This window comes from Notechis scutatus, unplaced genomic scaffold, assembly GCF_049901735.1.
Source record: "Notechis scutatus isolate UNSWTSFEM ecotype Mainland unplaced genomic scaffold, rNotScu1.2 NSCUSCF32, whole genome shotgun sequence".
Lineage (NCBI taxonomy): Eukaryota > Metazoa > Chordata > Lepidosauria > Squamata > Elapidae > Notechis > Notechis scutatus.
Genome location: NW_028263155.1, coordinates 259,223 through 276,808, shown reverse-complemented (window position 1 = coordinate 276,808; position 17,586 = coordinate 259,223). Strand labels below are relative to the sequence as shown.

Here is a 17,586-nt window from a genome sequence, read left to right as displayed (position 1 = left end):
AGACTTTTATGCACAATTATATAAGCAGGAGGATCTTGATGAGGGGAAAATCAAACAGTACCTACAAAATGCCAACCTACCCAAAATACCGGACGAAACTGGGAAAATGTTAGAAAATCCTATAACAATGATGGAATTAACTGAAGCACTTAATAGGCAGAATAACGGGAAAGCACCAGGACCAGATGGTTTTCCGGCAGAATTTTACAAAACACTACAAGAATCGTTGAGTATCTCATTGTTAGAAATTATGAATGAAGTTATGATAAACAAGAAAATGCCTAAAACATGGTCAGAAGCTGATATTACGCTCATCCCAAAAGAAGGGGCTGACCCACTACAAATTAAGAACTATAGACCCATTTCTTTATTAAATGCAGATTATAAAATCTTTGCTTCAATTTTGGCAGAAAGGCTTAAAAAATACTTAAGCCAGCTGGGCTTTGAGAGCAACCGATCGAGGGTTGGGAGGACAGGGTTTCCTGTGAGGCTTAGGGCGAACCTTCAGCCCCAAACAACTCACGTCCACACAGAAAGCAAGGACGCCCCCCCACAGCCCTGCGCCCATCGGGCAGCCAGACGGTTTCCCAAAAGCCGGCCGATGCAGCCGGGTGCCCATGAGGTAATCCGAGCCTGTCTGGAGCGCGGCAGAAGCAGGGGGTGCCGGGCGCTCACCACGTGCCACCTCCGCTCGGAAGATTTGATGAAATGCCCCTATTATGATCCAGGGATCCGTGGAGCAGAGCCGGCGGACACCTGATCCTCCCTGGAGCTGCTCTGCCTGATCTCCCGCTCTGGGAAGCCACGGGGGCCACCGAGGAAGCCATGGCTCACGGCGGGGGCACAGAGATGGGTAACAAGCAGACCATCTTCACTCCGGAACAGCTGGACGCCTATCAGGTACCCCAGCCCTCCCCTCTTCTCTCTCTCTCTCTCCTCTCCCTCCCTCTCTCTCTCTCTCTCTCTCTCTCTCTCTCTGCTGTGTTTCTTGGGGAAGCGAGGAGGGGAGGTGGCTGCTCCTGGCCAAGGGAGCTTCTCCTCAAGGTGGGGTGAGCAGGGGAAAGGGAAGGGGGGCGGGCGGGCAGGGATGAGGAGGGACTTCTCCCCAGGGGGCTTCGTGCAGGGAAATTGGGGGGAGAGAGGAATTCTGCCTAACAGCCAAAGGTTCCCAATAGAGGGTGCAAAATTGCCCAGCAGGGAGGAATCCTAAGCTGGCTGGCTCTCACCCTGCTCTTTTGTGTTGCTTTCCTCTTTCAGGATGTCACGTTTTTCACAAGGAAAGAAATCCTGAGGTGAGACCTGCCAATGCCCAGAGCCAGAGGGGAAATTCGGGAGAAGCTTTTCTGGGGAGGGTTGGGGTGGAAGAGGCGGCCGGAGGGAGGGCAGGTCGCTAGTCTCGCTGTGGAGCGCAGGTGGCCAAGGCTGGGCACCTTCTCCGTGGGCTGCATCCACACAGAGGTCCAGGCAACAGGTGAACAAGGACAAGGGAGCCCCTTCCAGGTGGGCATCCTTCCCTCCAAAGGGAGGCGGAGGGTTACCGGTGCGATTTTGGGGCATGAACACAGGCTAGCCAAGCGACACCCCCCCCCCCCGCCCGCTGGCCGCAGAGGCCCTCCCTTCCAGGGGTCCTGGTTCTTCCAGGGCCTCCGAGGGAGCAGCGCCTTCCTCAGAGGGACGGAGCGACTCTCTCCGTGGCCGTTTGGGCCAAGCCGTGTCCGAGGGGCGCAGCGGGGGGAAAGCCTGCCCTTCCTGAACCCCAAGCAGGTGTCCCTTTTCATCTCTGGGATGGGAGCCAAGGCCAGAACGGCACCTGCATTATTGATGGGGGAGGGAGGCGGCTCGAAACGTGGGCTCCTTCTGCCCCCTTCCACTGACCGAGGGTCTCTCCAAACGAAAAGGGGGTCCGCCCCCCACCGCAAAGACAGGGCTGGCCAAGGGAACGCCTCCTCCTGCCACCCGCCTGTTTGGGAAATGCCCCGTTGTTCTTCTTCCGGTTTGGCCCCCAAGCCCACATTCGAGGGGCCGATAGGGGCCCACCCCACAAACTGTGGGAAGGAGCAAGAGGCTTAGGTGGAAACCGAAAGAGGAGGAGGAGGAGGAGAAAGGGAGGGCAACAGGGTCGGCCTTTGGGCCTCGGAAGTGGGGATCTGCCCTCTGTCCCAGGGGTCCCCCAACCTGCACAGAGCCCCCCTCATGCGCACAGGGGTTGCAGGCGCTGGGGGGATGGAAGATGCATGGAGCCCCTCCTGCTTCTCTCCTGCGGCCCAAGGGCTACACTGGAGGACGGACGATGGAGGGAATTCGGGGTCTTGTGTCTCACCAACAGCAGGAGGACCAGGGGTGACCTGAGAGCCGCCTTCCCATATCTGAAGGGGGGTCACAGAGAGGAGGCGGCCGACCTGTCCCCCAACGCACTGGAGGGAAGGACAAGAGGCAACGGGGGGCAGTTGGGGAGGCTCCCTCCTGGCCTTCAGAGCCCCGAGGAAAGGCACAGGACGAGGCAGGCGGTTGGGGGAGCAGCAGACCTGCTGCCAGCTCCGTCCGGCGCTGAAGCCCCCGGGCTGGAAACCAGGGAGAGACGGGGAGTTCTAGTCCCACTTCAGGCGGGAGAGCCAGCTGGGAGGCTTTGGCCCAGTCCTCTTTCTGGGAGGACGGAGTCTCCCCAAGTCCCCTTCCCAGGGGGAATCCCGCAAGCAAGGTGGGCGGGGAGGAAAGAAGCCGGCCAGCCCACCCTACGCAGGGGGCCGGAGCTCTCCCACGGGAGGCAGCCCCCCGAGGCCAGGCCTGGGCCCACCTTCCCTCTGCTCCCTCCCTCCTCCCTCCCTCCCAGGCTCTTCGACAAGTACCGAGACCTGGCGCCCCAGTTAGTGCCCGCCGACTACAGCCGGAAGCCCAGCGTGAAGCTGCCCTATGAGCTCATTGCCAGCATGCCGGAGCTCAAGGTACAGGGCTGGGCCTTCTCTGCAGGGAGGGCGGCCAGGATGGGCCTGGGCATGCTGGGACACGCACAGGGAGTGTGTGTGTGTGTGTGTGTGTGTGTGTGTGGTGGTGGGGAGGCAGGACATCCAGAGCTGGTCCTGCCTGGCAAGGGGTGGGGGGAGGAGGAGGTTTCTGTGGGCTTTGGGCTTCTCTGCCAGGCTCGGTGCCAGGATGTCACCCAGGAGGATTGAGAGCGGAGCAATGGCCGTATGTGTGTGTGTGTGTGTGTGGCTGTGAGGAGGGGAGGGGAGCCCTTCCTAACCCTTAGTCAGCCGAGACTGCAAATGGGGGTAAACAAGGGGCGTCCAGGGGGCTTAAACCCCCAAGAGCCTTAGGAGCCCTCCCCCGGCTGTTTCCCCTCCCGCTTCCTCCTGAATGCCTAGCCCTCTTTTCCTTGAGGGAGGGACCGCCTGCAATGCCAACTGGCCCCACCCTTGAGACACCCTAAAACAGGGGTCCCCAACCACGGTCCCGGACCGTACCGGTCCGTGGAACAATTTCTACCGGGCCGCCGGTTTGCTGGGCGCCGCCATCTTGTTTTGATGAAAAAGTGCTTCCGTGAGCTTTTCCGGGTAGAAAGCGGCGCTTGGGTGCTGAAAGAATCCTCGCGCCTTAGTTTCACAGGGGGCGGCTTCGAATCGAAACTAAGGCGCGAGGATTCTTTCAGCACGCATGGCAAGGCGAGCCGAGCAACGTCCTGAAGCCGTGCGAAGCCCATCGACACAGGTACAAAGGAGGAGTTGAAGGTGGCGGGGAGAAGTGGGGGACGGCTGGCTGGCCGGTCGCTCGGCTCGCCTTGCCATGCATGCTGATGCCGGTACCTGGCCACGGATGATTTTGTGATGCCGGTACTGGGCCGCGGCACAAAAAGGTTGGGGGCCACTGCCCTAAAACACCCCAAAAAGAGGGGCTAAAGTTGCTCCCCTCCCCAATGATGCCCCCCCCCCAAGCATAGTACAACATAAATATCTCCTCGTGGGGGTTTAAGGGCGGAAACAGGGAGGGCAGGTGAAAAGAAGAGGGGGGGTGGGTGGGTGGGGTGGAAACTTGTAACCAGAATCCAGCCATTTGCCACCCAAATTCAGCCGCAGGATCTCCTGATTTCAGGTGCAGGGATGCGGCCCCTGTGCCCTCCCGTTAGCTCCCACCTCAACCCAGCCAGGGGGGAAGCGAGGCAACGGATGGAGGGAGCTTTCAGGCCCCCCACCCTTCTCTTCTCCTTCCCATCCCTGCTGGTTCTTCCTATCTCAAGTCAGCCAGCAGAGCCAACTCTGAGCCAACTTTGGGTCAACTGGGAGGGCCAGCTGGGGTGCCAGTGGTGCCCGCATCTCCTTAGACCAGGGGGTCAAACTCAAGGCCCGCCCGGGTGGAGAGGCAGCAGGGCCAGAGAGTTACCTGATACTCCACAGAGCATTTGTCCTACAAGGCCTCCTGCCTTCGGGAGGGGGCTGGACTAGAAGACCTCCAAGGTCCCTTCCGGGCCTCTCTTAGGATTCTACGCCTTCTCCTCCCCCCGCAGGACAACCCCTTCCGCCAGCGCATAGCCGAGGTCTTCTCCGAGGACGGGGAAGGCAACATGACCTTGGATGATTTCTTGGACATGTTCTCCGTCATGAGCGAAATGGCCCCGCGTGACCTCAAGGCCTACTACGCCTTCAAGATCTACGGTGAGGGAGGGAGGGCATCCCTCCGTCCCTTCCTCCTTAGCAGCACCAAGGACGAGGAGGCCGCCGCCAGGGCCTGCTGGAGGCGCAAGCGAGGGGAAGAAGGAAGGGGAGGCCGGGGTCCAAGGCTCCTTCTCTGCCAGGGGCTCCCGAGGGCTTGGGGAGGGAAGGCAGAGGCCCTCCAGGGGGCGTTGCAGGGGCTGTTCCTAGTGGGGGGTCTGTCCTCCGGCCATCCCTGAGCGTTGGCGGTGGCTCCTTCGGCAGACTTCAACGACGACAACTACGCCTGCAAGTCCGACCTGGAGAAGACGGTGAACAAGCTGACCCGGAAAGAGCTGAGCCCGGAGGAGGTGGCCCTGGTGTGCCACAAGGTCATCGACGAGGCCGACCTGGACAACGACGGCCGGCTCTCCCTGGAGGACTTCCAGCACATGATTGTCAGAGCGCCCGACTTCCTCAGGTCGGGGGGTTTCTTCCTCTGCAACCCCCGTGAGCAAAACAGCCCCTGGGGAGACCCTCCAAGCCAGCTGGGAAACCCGGCAGGCCTGGCCTTGGGGGACAACCTTGCAGAACCCCAGGGAGGCCGTGGCTTCCTCCGGAGGGAGCCCCGAGGGCCTCGGTGGCTTCAGGGCAAAACTGCAAAACTGTGCAAAACTGTCGCACACAACACGCACACACACACACACACACACACACACACACGCACGCAGGGCGTCTTCTGGCGGGATGCTCCCACTTTCTCTCCACTCTGTTTGGGGGCAGGTGCCCCCCGAAGTGGCAGGAGACAAAGTGGGGGGATTCTGGGAGTTGACCGGATGTCTTCCTGGCCATGACGGTTCCTGGTCCCCTCCCAGAAGCAAATGGTGGCTGGTTTCTTTCTTTCACAGCACTTTTCACATCAGAATCTGACTGGGAATCCCGACCGGCTCTCCAGGCGATCACGGAGGATCACGGCCCCCATCCGCCCGTCTCCCCAACTCTTGGGTGCTGAAGCCGGAGCAGGTGACACCCGCCACTCACCGGCATCCCTTTCAAGCCACCCAGACGGCCAGAGGGAAATAATAAACGCTCCAACGGAGGAGGAGGAGGAGGAAGTAGCTTCCCTTTTAAGGACACAGCCAGGAAACGCTTTTCTAACTTAACAGCCGGAGGACATTTATTTCTCTTTTTGGAAGTCGGAATTCTCCTGTGTTTGCTCCGCCTGTGGAAGGAGCCAAACCGTTCCAGGCCCTGGGAAAACCCACCAAGGCCCTGGGGCTGCTCCTGCCTGGACTCCCTCCGTGCATTATGGGCTCTGGGGGTGCCTTGGGGGCGGCGGGGGCGGAGTCGGGTCTCAGGCGCTGGGCTGAGCGCAGGACATCACTGGGGTTGGCCCAGAATGACCTGGAAGTGGACGTTCCCTGTGGGGGGACAGCAAGGGAGGGGGCTTCCTCACTGGACGAGGACCCCAGGCTCCTCCCTCACAAGAAAACTGCCAGCCCTTTTCGGCTCTTCTTGGCTGTGATCTAAAGGACCTGATTGGACAGCTAAAAAGATCTGGAATGGTTTGAATGCAAACCTCTTTCATCGCATGAGAACAAAGGTAAAAGGCCAGGTGCCTCGGTGCTCTTTTCCCATCCCTTTGCCCACTGGGGGCTGTTTCTGCACCCACCCTCGGCCTTCCTTCCTCCCTTCCTCCCTCCCTCCCTCCCTCCCTCCCTCCCTCCTTCACCTGTGCACGGGGGCTATCGGGGGAGGGGGCTACCTTCACCTTTGCAGCATGAAGGTCAGCCATACAACCCCCCCTCCCCAGGATTTTCAATCGCCCTCTCGCCCTCCGAATCCATGGTGGCGTTTCACTCACCAACACGGAAAGTGCCACCCCAAAACCTGAGACCTTTATTTCTTGGTTAGCTAAACTCTGCAAAGAATAAAGAGACGGAAATGCCCAAAGGAGGTGCTGGGCTCAGCAGCTGCAGTGTGCAACGAGGCAAGGGCCGGGCCAGTGCCTGGGGGCGCCTGGGGAAGCACCTGGGGCTGGAACTCGTCTCTCATGACCTATAAGGGCTAGAGCCCACTGTAACTAGAAGGACTAGAACGAGAGAAAAAGACGAGGCAGAGACCCTAGAAAGCGTCGTGAGCCAGGCGGCCTCTGCCTCCCAGACCTGCCTGGGCGGGGTCAAAAGAAGGACCGGACAGCCAGAATCAGAGTCGAGCTGGAAGGGACCCTGGAGGCCATCAAGTCCAGCTGCCTGTTCAAGCAGGAGAGTCAATACCATTCCGGACACGGGACTGTCCAGCCTCCCCTGAAAAACCTCCAGTGAGAGAGCCCCTACTTCGTGGCAAGCAGTTCCACTGGTTAATGGTCTTTGCTCTTAAGAAATTTCTCCTCTTCTGCCTTGACCAGGGGTTGGACTAGAAGGGGGAGGGAGGGAGAAGGAGCCTCCTTCCCCTCCCAGCCAGAGCCTGGGCGGCACCCGACCTGCCAGGACCTGCCTTCCTTCCTTCTCTCCAGGAATGTCAAAAGCCAGGCTGAGGGATCCCCCAGATCCCCGTCAACCTTAGCCTGGAATGGATGGAATGCTGAGCCTGGCCACCAAGCCCAGCCCGAGGGTGTGTGTGTGGGTGTGGGGGAAACTCCTTTTTGGCAGCACAGGAGGAAACCCAGCTGGCCCCTGGCATCTGGTGCAGGGCCAGGCAGGTCTGCCAGCAGTGGGTGGGTCCTCAGGGGAGGAGGAGGGAGGCGGCTGCTCTGTGCCGAGTCAGCCCTTCCCAGTGACCCTTTGAGCCCAGTTCCAGGCTCCCAGGCGGTTTTTCGCTCCCGGGGGATCAGCGGACGGGAACTTCCACCTGCCAGCATGAAGCTCCCGGGCGCCTCCTGCGTCTTCCTCCTCCTCCTCCTCCTCTGGCTTATGGTGCCCCCCGAAGCAGGTAGGCCTCCTCCCCCACCAGCCACAGTGCTACCTCTGCCGAAGGGACCGGGATGGAGGCTGGCTGCCAGAAGTGGGGATCAGGCGTGGGATCTTTCCGTGGCAGGAAGGGGGAGGAAGGGCCCAAACTCCGAGGTGGGGCAGACCCTCCAAGGCCCCAGAGGAATGGGGGCGCCAGGCTGGGCACTGCCCAAATCCAGATGCCCACGCAGGCGAGGGAGTGCCCGCTCCGGTTCTTTAAAGCGCTACGCCAGAAGGTCGGCCCACATCCGCTCCACACCCCGGTGTGGTCGCAAGGCGGAGCTCCCAGGCAAAAGGAGGGGAGCTGAGTTCAAGTCCCGCCCGAAGCACGAAAGCCAGCTGGGGGCCTTTGGGACGGCCCCTCCCTCTCCGCGAGCCAATTCCTGCCGCAGCCAAAGGATCCCACTCAGTCGATCCCAACAAGGCCAGCCCTGTCCTGGCAGGGAAGATGCCGGGAAGGGGAGAAACCTGTTTGCCTGGCTGTCCTTTGCTTTCCGTGGGGCCGAGCCAAGATTGTGTCAGCCGCCTTGGGAGCTTGCCAAAGCGAGACGCAGGATCCTGCGGAGGGAGCCCCGTTTCCCCCAGGACCCTCGGGCCTCAAGGGAACGGGGCCCTGGCCGAAGGGGAGGCCGAGCCTTTCGCCAAGGGCTGCACGGCGCAAATCCCAGGAATCTGACCGGCTGGCCGCTCTGGGGGAAAGTGGGTGGGTCTTCGTCCATCTACCTAGGAGCAGGTCACCCTGCAGGAGAGCTGGGGAAGCCCCCCCCCTCCCGTGAAAGCCATGAGGTCATCAGCCGATGGGGGAGGGGGTTCCTCTGGGTTGCAACCGCCTTGTGGCGCCTCCCTTGGGCTGAGTGGGTGAGGTGGGGCTTGGCATGGGGGGGCTTTCTCTGGAGCAGGGAGGGGGCTCTGATGGGATCCAGACCGATAGGTCCGGCAGGAGATTCCTCCTGCTGGGAATCTCAGACAAACCCTGGGGGCCACTTCACGTGTGTGGAAAGCAACGCCCGGCACAGGACTCCGGCTCCAAGGTGGAGGTGAATCCGACCCAAAGGTTGCGAGGAGAAGCCGAGGAGACGGCTGGGACCGCTTCTCAGAACTGACCGACTGCGGCCCCTGGACGCAAGTCGGGGGCTTAGACCGACGGCTCCCGGTCTCTCTTCCCCACCCAGGAGCCCAGGCCTCTTGCTCCAGTCGCTGTGGGGACTCCCTCGCCGCCTGCTCCTGCCAGGCCACCTGTGAGAATCTGGGACGCTGCTGCCCGGATTACTGGAGATTCTGCCTGAAGATCTCTCCCTCCTCTGGCACCCTCCTCGGCGGCAGAGACGTCACCCTCCTAAATGTGACGTTTGAGACGGGCGTCCCCGTGACGTGCAGGTGAGGCCGGGAAAAGCACCTGGCAAGTAGGTGGTGTCCTGGGGGCGGAAAGTTCAGGACTGGGATCATGCAGCCGCTGGAGGGTTGGCCTGTCTTAGGAGCCCAGACTCAAGGGGACGGAAGCAGGGTGGGCGGGCGTGGCTGGGTGGCCATGTGACCGGGTAGGCGTGGCCAACTCGACCTCCCTTCTTTGACATAACATACCAAAAAGTTGTGTATTATTTCGTGCATGTCATACTGAAATCAAAGGCTGGGTGATGCCAGGCTTAATAGCAGTGACGGTGAGAGGGATCTTGGGGGTCTCAGTGGAGTTTCTGGCGAGTGACGTGATTCTCATCTGATTCTCTCCCTGGCAAGCACCTAGTGGATTGTTTATCTAGCTTGCCACACTTTTACCAGGTGTGAAATGCTCTTGGCTGAATGCCCAGAAGTTCAATGAAGCCGATTAAGAGCTTCCCCTGGCTGCTGGTCTTTCTGAGGTTATTGGGGGCTCTCCAGCAGCCCCCGGCCAGAAGGGAGCCAGACACACGTCTCTTCCATCTTTTCTTGAAAACGGAGCACCCCGTAATTCCAAGCCTCAGGCTCTCCCTCGGCAGGATATCTATCCCGGGAGGCTTTTAAGGAGAGACTGGACGGCCCCTGGCCTGAAATGGTAGAGGATCTCCTGCTTGAGCAGGGGGGTGGACTAGACGGCCTCCAGGGTCCCTTCCAGCTCGACTCTGATTCAAGGCCAGGAACTTGCTCTTCGCTTGGAGTTGGTTCCTCCTGGGGGCAAAGTTTCCCCTTGCCGGTTCTGCCTTCGTCTCGGGTGGCCTTCCTGGGCCTCTCCTCGGGGGGATCTCCCCAGGCGAAGGCCAAGCCAGGTCCAAAGTCCTCCTGGCCACAACACTGCAGAGCTGCTGCTGCCCTGGGCTCCGGCTGCGGATTCTGCTGGGACTTTGAAACCAGCAGCCCCCCCTGGAGTCCCTTGATCAGGTTCCCCCTCCCTTGATTGGCTCCTCAGGGCTCGGGAGGGTCAATGTTATTCTTGCTTTCATGGAACCACTGGACTCAGGCCTGTCAACTCCTCCTCGGTGTTGGGTGTTGGTGGGGATTGGAGCAGCAGAGAATGAGCCTATGAGAGGGAGGTATATTGAGGGGGGAGGGGGCTTCAGAAGTCACCGGCTGCCACCGACTCTCCATGCTTCGCCCCCTCCGGGAAATGGCTGCCAGAGACCCCTTCAGGACGTTTGGGGAGGAGGAGGAGGCCCTGAATGAGGCCACGGTGGCCTTCCCGACTCAAGCAGGCCGGAAGAGCAGAAGGCAAGGCTGCTCCGTCAACTGCATCTGGCAAGCCTAGGAGGGCGAACTTGCTTCCCTCGGCTGCCGGGTGGGGCTCAGGAGGCGGCCAGGGTCCTCATCCAGGCTGACCCCGGCAGGGCAGGGGTGCAAACACGGCAGACAGGTGTGGGAAAGCGGATGTCCTTGGGGGCGGGGGCTCCTTGGGTGTGTGCTGCATGTGTCCCTCTTGTTTCTACTGGGCGTTATTAGTCTTACGTTGTATTGTTTACTCTCTATATACACTCTGAGTATAAGGGCAGAAAGAAAAGGGAGGACAAACAGGCCACAAGCCAGAAGCTAAACTTTCCAAGGAGCAGAATCAACCCAGCAGGGACCCAGGAAACGTGGCTCCATAGGGAAGGGGAGGGAAGGAGGTGGGGGCTGGGAGGGAAATGCAGGCCAGAGGGTCGTGGGAACGCCATGCCTCCCTGGCCAGACAAAGGGGGGATTCTATGCCAGGGGAGCCTAATCCACTTTGTGGCACCCCACCCCATGGCCCGTATCCTCCACCCCGGCAGGTTCGCCAGGACCACCGAGACCCAGGGATACGTCGGCCCGGATGGCCGGCCGCACTGCATCTCCCCTTTGCTCTACGAACTCGGCCTGGTCAGCCTGGAAGTTTCTCAGGACGGTGGGAAGACCTTCCCTTGGTCGGCATCTTGGAGTTCAGGTCAGCCGCTTCTCTTCTTCTCCTCATTTCCCCCCCCTCCTCCTCCTCCTCCTCCTGCCCCCTCAAGCACGGAGCCAATAGGACGAGGCCTCCACTTCCTCCAGAGCAGGAGTCCAAAGCACCTTTTCCTGCTCTTAAATCACCAAACAGCCCAACGAAACGGTTCTGCCCTGCAGTGTGGGGCGAGAGATGAAATTGGGGAAAGAGCAGCTGAACCGGAGCTGGAAAGCAGGTTAGTGGGGGGAGAGACGGGGGATTTAGCAGGATCCTCCTCCTGCCACGCCCACCCAAGCCACACCCACCGAACTGGTAGTAAAAACAATGTGAACCCCACCACGGGCAGACAGCCGGGAGAACGTCCCCTTTGCTTTCCCACCGCAGTTCATCACAACAAGGTTCCCCCTTCAGAGAAAAGCAGGCTGGTGAACGAAACCAAGTGGCAATACTACGGCACTCCGGGCACCGGGGGGCCCCTGACCCTCACCTGGAACCCCGAGGGGCTGCCATCCGGCCACGTTCACCTAGAAGTCTGGGGCTACAACGAGAAAGGTAGGCGGCTCTCGTTCCGGCACGCCAGCTTTCCCGTGCCGGGAAGGCGGCTCAGAAGGAGATGGGACGGTGTAAGCTAAGCACGTGGCAACCCATTCTCTTCCTTCCTTCCTTCCTTCTTTCCTTCCTTCCCTCCCTCCCCTCCCTCCCATTCTCTTCCTTCCTTCCTTCCTTCCTTCCTTCCTTCACTCCTTCTCCCTCCCATTCTCTTCCTTCCTTCCTTCCTTCCTTCCTTCCCCTCCCTCCCGCCCTCCCCTCCCATTCTCTTCCTTCCTTCCTTCCTTCCTTCCTCCTCATTCTCTTCCTTCCTTCTTCCTTCCTTCCTTCCTTCCTTCTTCCTTCCTTCCTTCCTTCCTTCCTTCCTTCCTTCCTTCCTTCCTTCCTGCCTGCCTGCCTTCCTTCCTTCCTTCCTTCCTTCCTTCCTTCCTTCCTTCCTTCCTCCCTCCCTCCCTCCCCTCCCTCCCTCCCCCTCCCTCTCCCTCCTCCAGGCAAGCCTTATTCTGATAACTGGACAGCCGAGTGGAAGTACCTCTACTCTCTGCAGCGGAACTACCCAAATACGGGGCAATTCACCTTCCTGCCGGCTCCTCGGCTAGGTTTGGAGGCTGGGAAATGGGTGCCCTGAGGATTTCTGGCAACGGCTCCTCCGAAGGCCAGCTGTGAGTATCTATCCCGGTGGCCCCTGCAGGGCAGAAGCCACGCCAGGTGACCCCGACCGACCGGCCAGTGTGGGGAAAGTGGGAGGGCGGCTACAGCGGGCTGCTTGCAACCGGCCCCAACCGCCCCCCTTTCTCTCTCTCCCACCCAGCCGGCCTCTCCCAGTTCTTCCTGGTGAAGCTGCGGCTAGATTAGATTAACAGAAGGGACCCTACGGGTCATCTAGTCCAACCCCCTGCTCGAGCAGGAGAGCGTCTTCCAAATATCAGGCTCTCCCTAGGATCGAACTCACAGATTGGGAGGCGAGAGCTCTAGGCCCCCCACTGGACCCCTGAGAGGCGAGGGGAGCCCCTGCTGTCCTTCAGCCCCAAACCGTCCAACGGGCTCTTCCTTGGGAGGGAGGGGCTGCCCCCGCCCACCGGGAGCCCTGCCGTTCACTCCCCCCGCTTCTGCCCCACCTCAGAGACGTGGCTGCCATCTGGAGCACGGAGCACGCCATGGCCTGGCACCTGGAGGAGGCCTTCCGGAGGGACCCGGCCGGCTGGGCTGCAGCCAAGTGCCAGCAGTGGGACAGCCAGGAGGCCGGGCTGCCCTCCTTTCTGGAGGAGATCCCGACTGTCCCTGCACTTTGAGCCAAGCCCGGGCCGACTTCGGCCGCTTCCACGTAAGTCCCCGCTGGGGCGGCTCCAGGCAGGCCCGTTCCAGGCTGGCTCAGGAGGGGCTGCCCGAAAGGCGAGGAAGGGCTGCCTTCCAAGGGCTGCGGCCCAACACAGGCATTCGATGGGAGGGTGATGGAGGGGGAGGGAGGGGAGGCCTCCTAACGGGTGGGGCATCCTGGCCAGAGCAGAGGTGGAGAAGGCCCTGCAAGGGGTCCCCTTCGGGCTGGAGAGGGGGAAAGGGGCCCCCCCCAGCTGGGAATGAGGCTCTCCTGCCCCTCGAGGGACGTTAGGCAGCGGCAGGACGGGCCCCGGCTGGTGAGGTCGTCCTCCTCATCCTCCTCCTCCTCCTCCTCCTCAGTCTCCTCTTGGCCCTCCTCTCGGTGGGGGCCAAAGGGAGGGGCTTTCCCTGCCTCCCTTCCAGGTGTTGAGCCTCCTCGAGGGAAGCCCCAAAACACCGTCAGCCCTCAATGCTGCCCACTGACTGGCAGCCTGGGCAGCCAATGAGCGAGGCAGGAGCCCCTTGGCAGACAGGTCTCTTTCCCGCCTTTCCTGAGGGGGCGGCAGTTGCCCAGGGTGAACCGCCAAGCCAGCCTTGACCGCTCTGCAGCTTTGGATGCCTTGAGCGAAATCCACCCCCCAAGATCCTTTTCTGCAGGGATTTCTGACCGGAGCCTCTTCCCCTTCCAGACGGATTACGGCTGCGACATGGAGAAAGGCAGCGTCTGCACCTATCACCCTGGGGCTGTTCACTGTGTCCGGAGCGTTCAGGCCAGGTGAGGAGGCTCTTCCTCCGCCCTCGGGTCGGAAACTGCCCCTCGGGCCTCCTGCTTGGGGCGGCGGGTTGGACTAGATGACCCAACAAGTTCCCTTCCGACTCTGTTATTCTCTTTTCTTCTGCCCTCCGCCGGGGAAATCAACCCACATCACCCCCAAATTCACCCTCCCCCAAACTGGAAAACAATCCATGGCCCTAAAGCGACTTTGAAGACCGGTAGACTTCAACTCCCACAATTCCTGAGCTTATGTGAGTGGAACTGGAGGGATTCTGGGAGTTGAAGTCCACCAGTCTTCAAAGTCGCTTTAGGGCCATGGATTGTTTTCCAGTTTGGGGGGGATGAATTTGGGGGTGATGTGGGTTGACTGCTTGCAGACTTTGTGGACTTCAAGTCCCAGAATTCCTGAGCTCACAGGACTGGACGGGAGGGATTCTGGGAGTTGAAGTCCACAAAGTCTGCAAGCCGTCTTGGTTGAAGACGCGCGGTTGAGCGGTCCTCCTCTCCCGCAGCCCGCGATACGGCGCGGGGCAGCAGTGCTGCTACAGCCGGCGGGGCGTCCAGGTGCTGACGGAGGACTCCGCGGGGGGCAGCACCCCGGACCGAGGCCACGACTGGGGAGCCCCGCCCTACAAGCAGCCCCCGCGCATCCCGGGCTTCTCCCACTGGCTCTACGACGTGCTCAGCTTCTACTCCTGCTGCCTCTGGGCCGACCGCTGCGCCGTGTATTTGAAGCGCCGGCCCTCCAGCGGCTGCCAGCGATACCGCCCGCCCCGAGCCGGTACGTCGGAGCCAAAGGGCTCAGGGCTCTCCCCAAACTTTGGCAGCTTTTGAGACGGGGGGACGGACTTCAACTCCCAGAATTCCTCCTGCAGTTCATGTTAAGCTGGGGAATGCTGGGAGTTGGAAGTCTCAAATAGTGCAAGACTGCCTGGGCTTCCTTGCCAGCTGCCGCCACTCCTCGCTCTCCTCCGACCGATTCTTTTTTGGGGAATCCTTCGCCAGCCCCCCACCTGCCAGCCTCGGCCTCAACCCCTCGACAGGCTGTCGCCCTGGAGGAGAGCAAGAAGACAGGAAAGAAGGGAGGCCGAGGGGGGTGGGGAGGATGGTGGGGGGAAAGAGCTGCTGCTGCTTCGGCCGAGGGCAGCCTGGAAGCCCTGCAGTTTCTTGAGGGGGGCTATTACCTGAAAGGGGAGGGGCGGCGCTGGACGCGTCCGGAGAGGCCGGGGGCTGAGTTTGGGGAGGGAGGGAGCCCAGCTGCTGGCAAACTAGCCCCGATTAGGCGGGGGCGGGACTCCACCTGGGGGGCGGGACGGGGGACACGGACGAAGAGCTGCCTCCTTCCTCCCTTCCTCCCCCGCTTGCGCTGGGCCTTTGTTCCCCACAGCTTCGGCCTTTGGCGAGCCCCACTTCCTCACCTTCGACGGCCTCCGGTTCACCTTCAAGGGCCTCGGGGAATATTTGCTGCTGGGATCCCAACGGACCGACTTGAGCGTCCAAGGGAGGACGCGGCTGCTCAGCGGAGAGTCAGGTGCGGCTCCGCCCCGCCTCCCCGACCGCCTCTCCCCTTCCTCTATTTATTTATTTTTGGGGGTGGGGAGGGGCACAGCCCAAGGACCGCGTTTGCCAGCCCTTGACTCCACCAAGGACCGCAGGGGTGGGGGGAGTTTCCAGGTCTTCAACCAGGGCTCTCCAAACTTTGGCAGCTTTGAGACTGGTGGAACTTCAACTCCCAGAATTCCCCAGCTAACATGACTGCAGGAGGAATTCTGGGAGTCCACCAGTCTCCAAGCTGTCAAAGCTGGAAGGGCCTTGTCCTAAACCCCTTGTCCTAAACCCCTCTCCATTCCCCCACCCACCCCCGCAGGATTGGGTGGATCTCCTCTCCCTCCCGCCCTTGGTCCTGTGATTGACATCTCTTCTCTCCCAGGGAGGGGGAGCTGTTGGTCACCCCTCCCTGTTTACCCACGGGGGAGAGAAATGGGGGTAGGGTTTCCTGCCGAAGGGGCCCCTGAAGGGACTTTGGACTAGATGACCGAGAAGGTCCCTCCCAACTCTGTGTGAATGACACACACACACACACACACACCTCTCTTAAGAGGGCCACTCCCTGTCCTGAGCACCGGTTTCCATTCCCGTGTAACGCCCTTCAGGGAGAAGCCAGGAAAGGGGTCGGTCCCCCCCAAAGACCAACTCCCCCTCCTCCTTGCTTTCTGCCGTACCTCAGGTGAGCTCAGAGCAGGGATGGGCGGGGCAGGCTGCTCTCCAGAAATCCCCCAAAATAGATGCTTCTGCATGGACCGCTCCCTTAAGGCACCCCCTCCCCGTAGGGGCCCTGCTAGCCTCCCTGGTGGCAGCTCCAAAGGTTTGGATCCCACCGCTGAGCCCCGTGGTTGTTGCCCTGGAGCCAAAGCCCAGCCAGGATATCAGACTTGTCCTAAGCAAGAGGGGGGGAAAGGGGCCAGGCTCAGTCCTGTGGGGGTGGCCTCCCCACTGACCCTCTTGGTGACTGCGCTGCTGCCCGGCAGGCGCCAAAGCCAACGTGACCGGCCTCTCCGCCATCGCCATGCGGGAGAACAACTCGGACGTGGTGGAGGTTCGCTTGGGAGAAAACTCCCCGCCTTGGAGGTCCTGCTGAATCAAAAGGCCCTCAACTTTTCTGAACAAACCTGGATGGACTTAAACGGTGAGAGGAGGAAGGCAGGCAGGAAGGGAGGGAGGGAGGGAGGGAGGGAGGGAGGGACACGGTGAGAAACCTTTCCCAGAGTTGGAAGGGACCTAAGAGGTCATCAGGTTGAGCATGATTTCCAGGCAGGGTCTCTCTGTTGAACTTCCTCCGCATGGGCCCCTTTAAAAGGGGGAGGGGGAGGCGTCTTCCGCTGGCAAACAGGCCGAGGAAGAGGGGGAGACCCTCTCTCCTCTCCCTCCATTTGGAGTGGCCCCTTTTCCTTTCAGCCCCAGCTCTTGGACAATCCCTTGGTCTGGGGTGGTTTAGGTTCTGCTTGAAGAAGGGGATGGACTAGAAGACCTCCAAGGGGCCTTTCCTCTTCTGCTCTGTGACAAGGCACAGAGCAGCGCCACCTGGTGGCCAGAGCAGGAGGGTTCCCAGGCCACACCTGCCTCCCTCCAGGGTCCTTTTGGCCAAGGAGGAACAGGAAGCCCTCGCTGCTTCCCCTCCGCGGCCGAGGCTCAGGGGTTGGGGGTGGCATCCTGGGCAGGGGGTCTCCCCCTGAGGAAGGCTCCCCTCTGGGCTCCCGCTGCCCCAAAGTTCGGCCCTGGAATTAGGAACCGCCACGGTGCTCTGGACGGCTCCCAGCTGCAACCGGGTCGGAGGGAGGGGCGCCCTTCCCTGCTGAGGGGGAGGATGACCTGGAAGGGGAGAAAGGGGGTGCCTGGGACCCCCGCTTGGGGAGTAGCTCTGCCTGGGGCTCACCGGGGTGTCTCTCAGTGGTGGTTGCGCTGCCGGTTTGGCCAAACCGGTGAGCGGAGACAGAGAAGCGCAGGATTGTCCCTCCCAGCCGCCCCTGCGCTTTTCTTCCTCCTCTCAGCGGATCAGCGCTCGGCGGGGAACCTGGGCGCGATCCCCAACCCAGCAGTGGGACTCCGGCTAGGACCCCCTGCTCCCCTCTCCCCTCCCAGGCCTCTTCCTCTACAGCAGCCCTGGGCAGAACGTCTCGGTGCTCTTCTCCTCCGGAGCCGGCGTGGAAGTCAGCGGCCAGGGAGGGAAGGTGCTCAGCCTAACGGTCCTGCTGCCGGAGACCTTCCAGGACCAGACGGAGGGGCTCTTTGGCCGAATGAACGGCAGGCCGCAGGACGACCTGACCCTCCCCAACGGCACCGCTCTGGATGTGGCCAGCAGCGGCCCCCGGGAGCACTTCGCCTTCGGAGCAGAGTGTGAGTGCGGCAGGGGAGCCCCACAGGCCAAACAGCCAGAGCCTGCAGGCATGGTCCCTGCGGAAGGGCCGGCAGCGGGAAGGGAACCCCGAGGAAACCCTGAGGCCTCCCCAG

The 17,586-nt window shown here is 61.3% G+C and overlaps 2 protein-coding genes across 2 annotated transcripts in view; both read left to right on the top strand.

The window, feature by feature from the left end:
• The first annotated feature begins 761 nt into the window (after positions 1–761).
• Positions 762–6,109, top strand: CIB3 (calcium and integrin binding family member 3). Its single transcript, XM_087948912.1, has 6 exons — positions 762–900; positions 1,258–1,292; positions 2,831–2,942; positions 4,499–4,646; positions 4,908–5,103; positions 5,531–6,109. The coding sequence occupies exons 1-6, from the start codon at positions 826–828 to the stop codon at positions 5,550–5,552; spliced, it is 588 nt and encodes a 195-aa protein (XP_087805038.1). The 5' UTR covers positions 762–825; the 3' UTR covers positions 5,553–6,109.
• A 987-nt stretch (positions 6,110–7,096) lies between these two features.
• The window catches only part of SUSD2 (sushi domain containing 2), a 13,294-nt gene continuing 2,804 nt past the window's right edge, over positions 7,097–17,586 (top strand). Inside the window, 14 exon segments of the mRNA XM_087948905.1 lie at positions 7,097–7,553; positions 8,746–8,950; positions 10,789–10,940; positions 11,322–11,489; positions 11,978–12,076; positions 12,079–12,148; positions 12,610–12,755; positions 12,758–12,810; positions 13,493–13,578; positions 14,091–14,359; positions 14,966–15,109; positions 16,107–16,193; positions 16,196–16,264; positions 17,218–17,472. Of these exon segments, the coding sequence (XP_087805031.1) occupies positions 7,481–7,553; positions 8,746–8,950; positions 10,789–10,940; positions 11,322–11,489; positions 11,978–12,076; positions 12,079–12,148; positions 12,610–12,755; positions 12,758–12,810; positions 13,493–13,578; positions 14,091–14,359; positions 14,966–15,109; positions 16,107–16,193; positions 16,196–16,264; positions 17,218–17,472 (1,876 nt within the window). The 5' untranslated portion in view covers positions 7,097–7,480.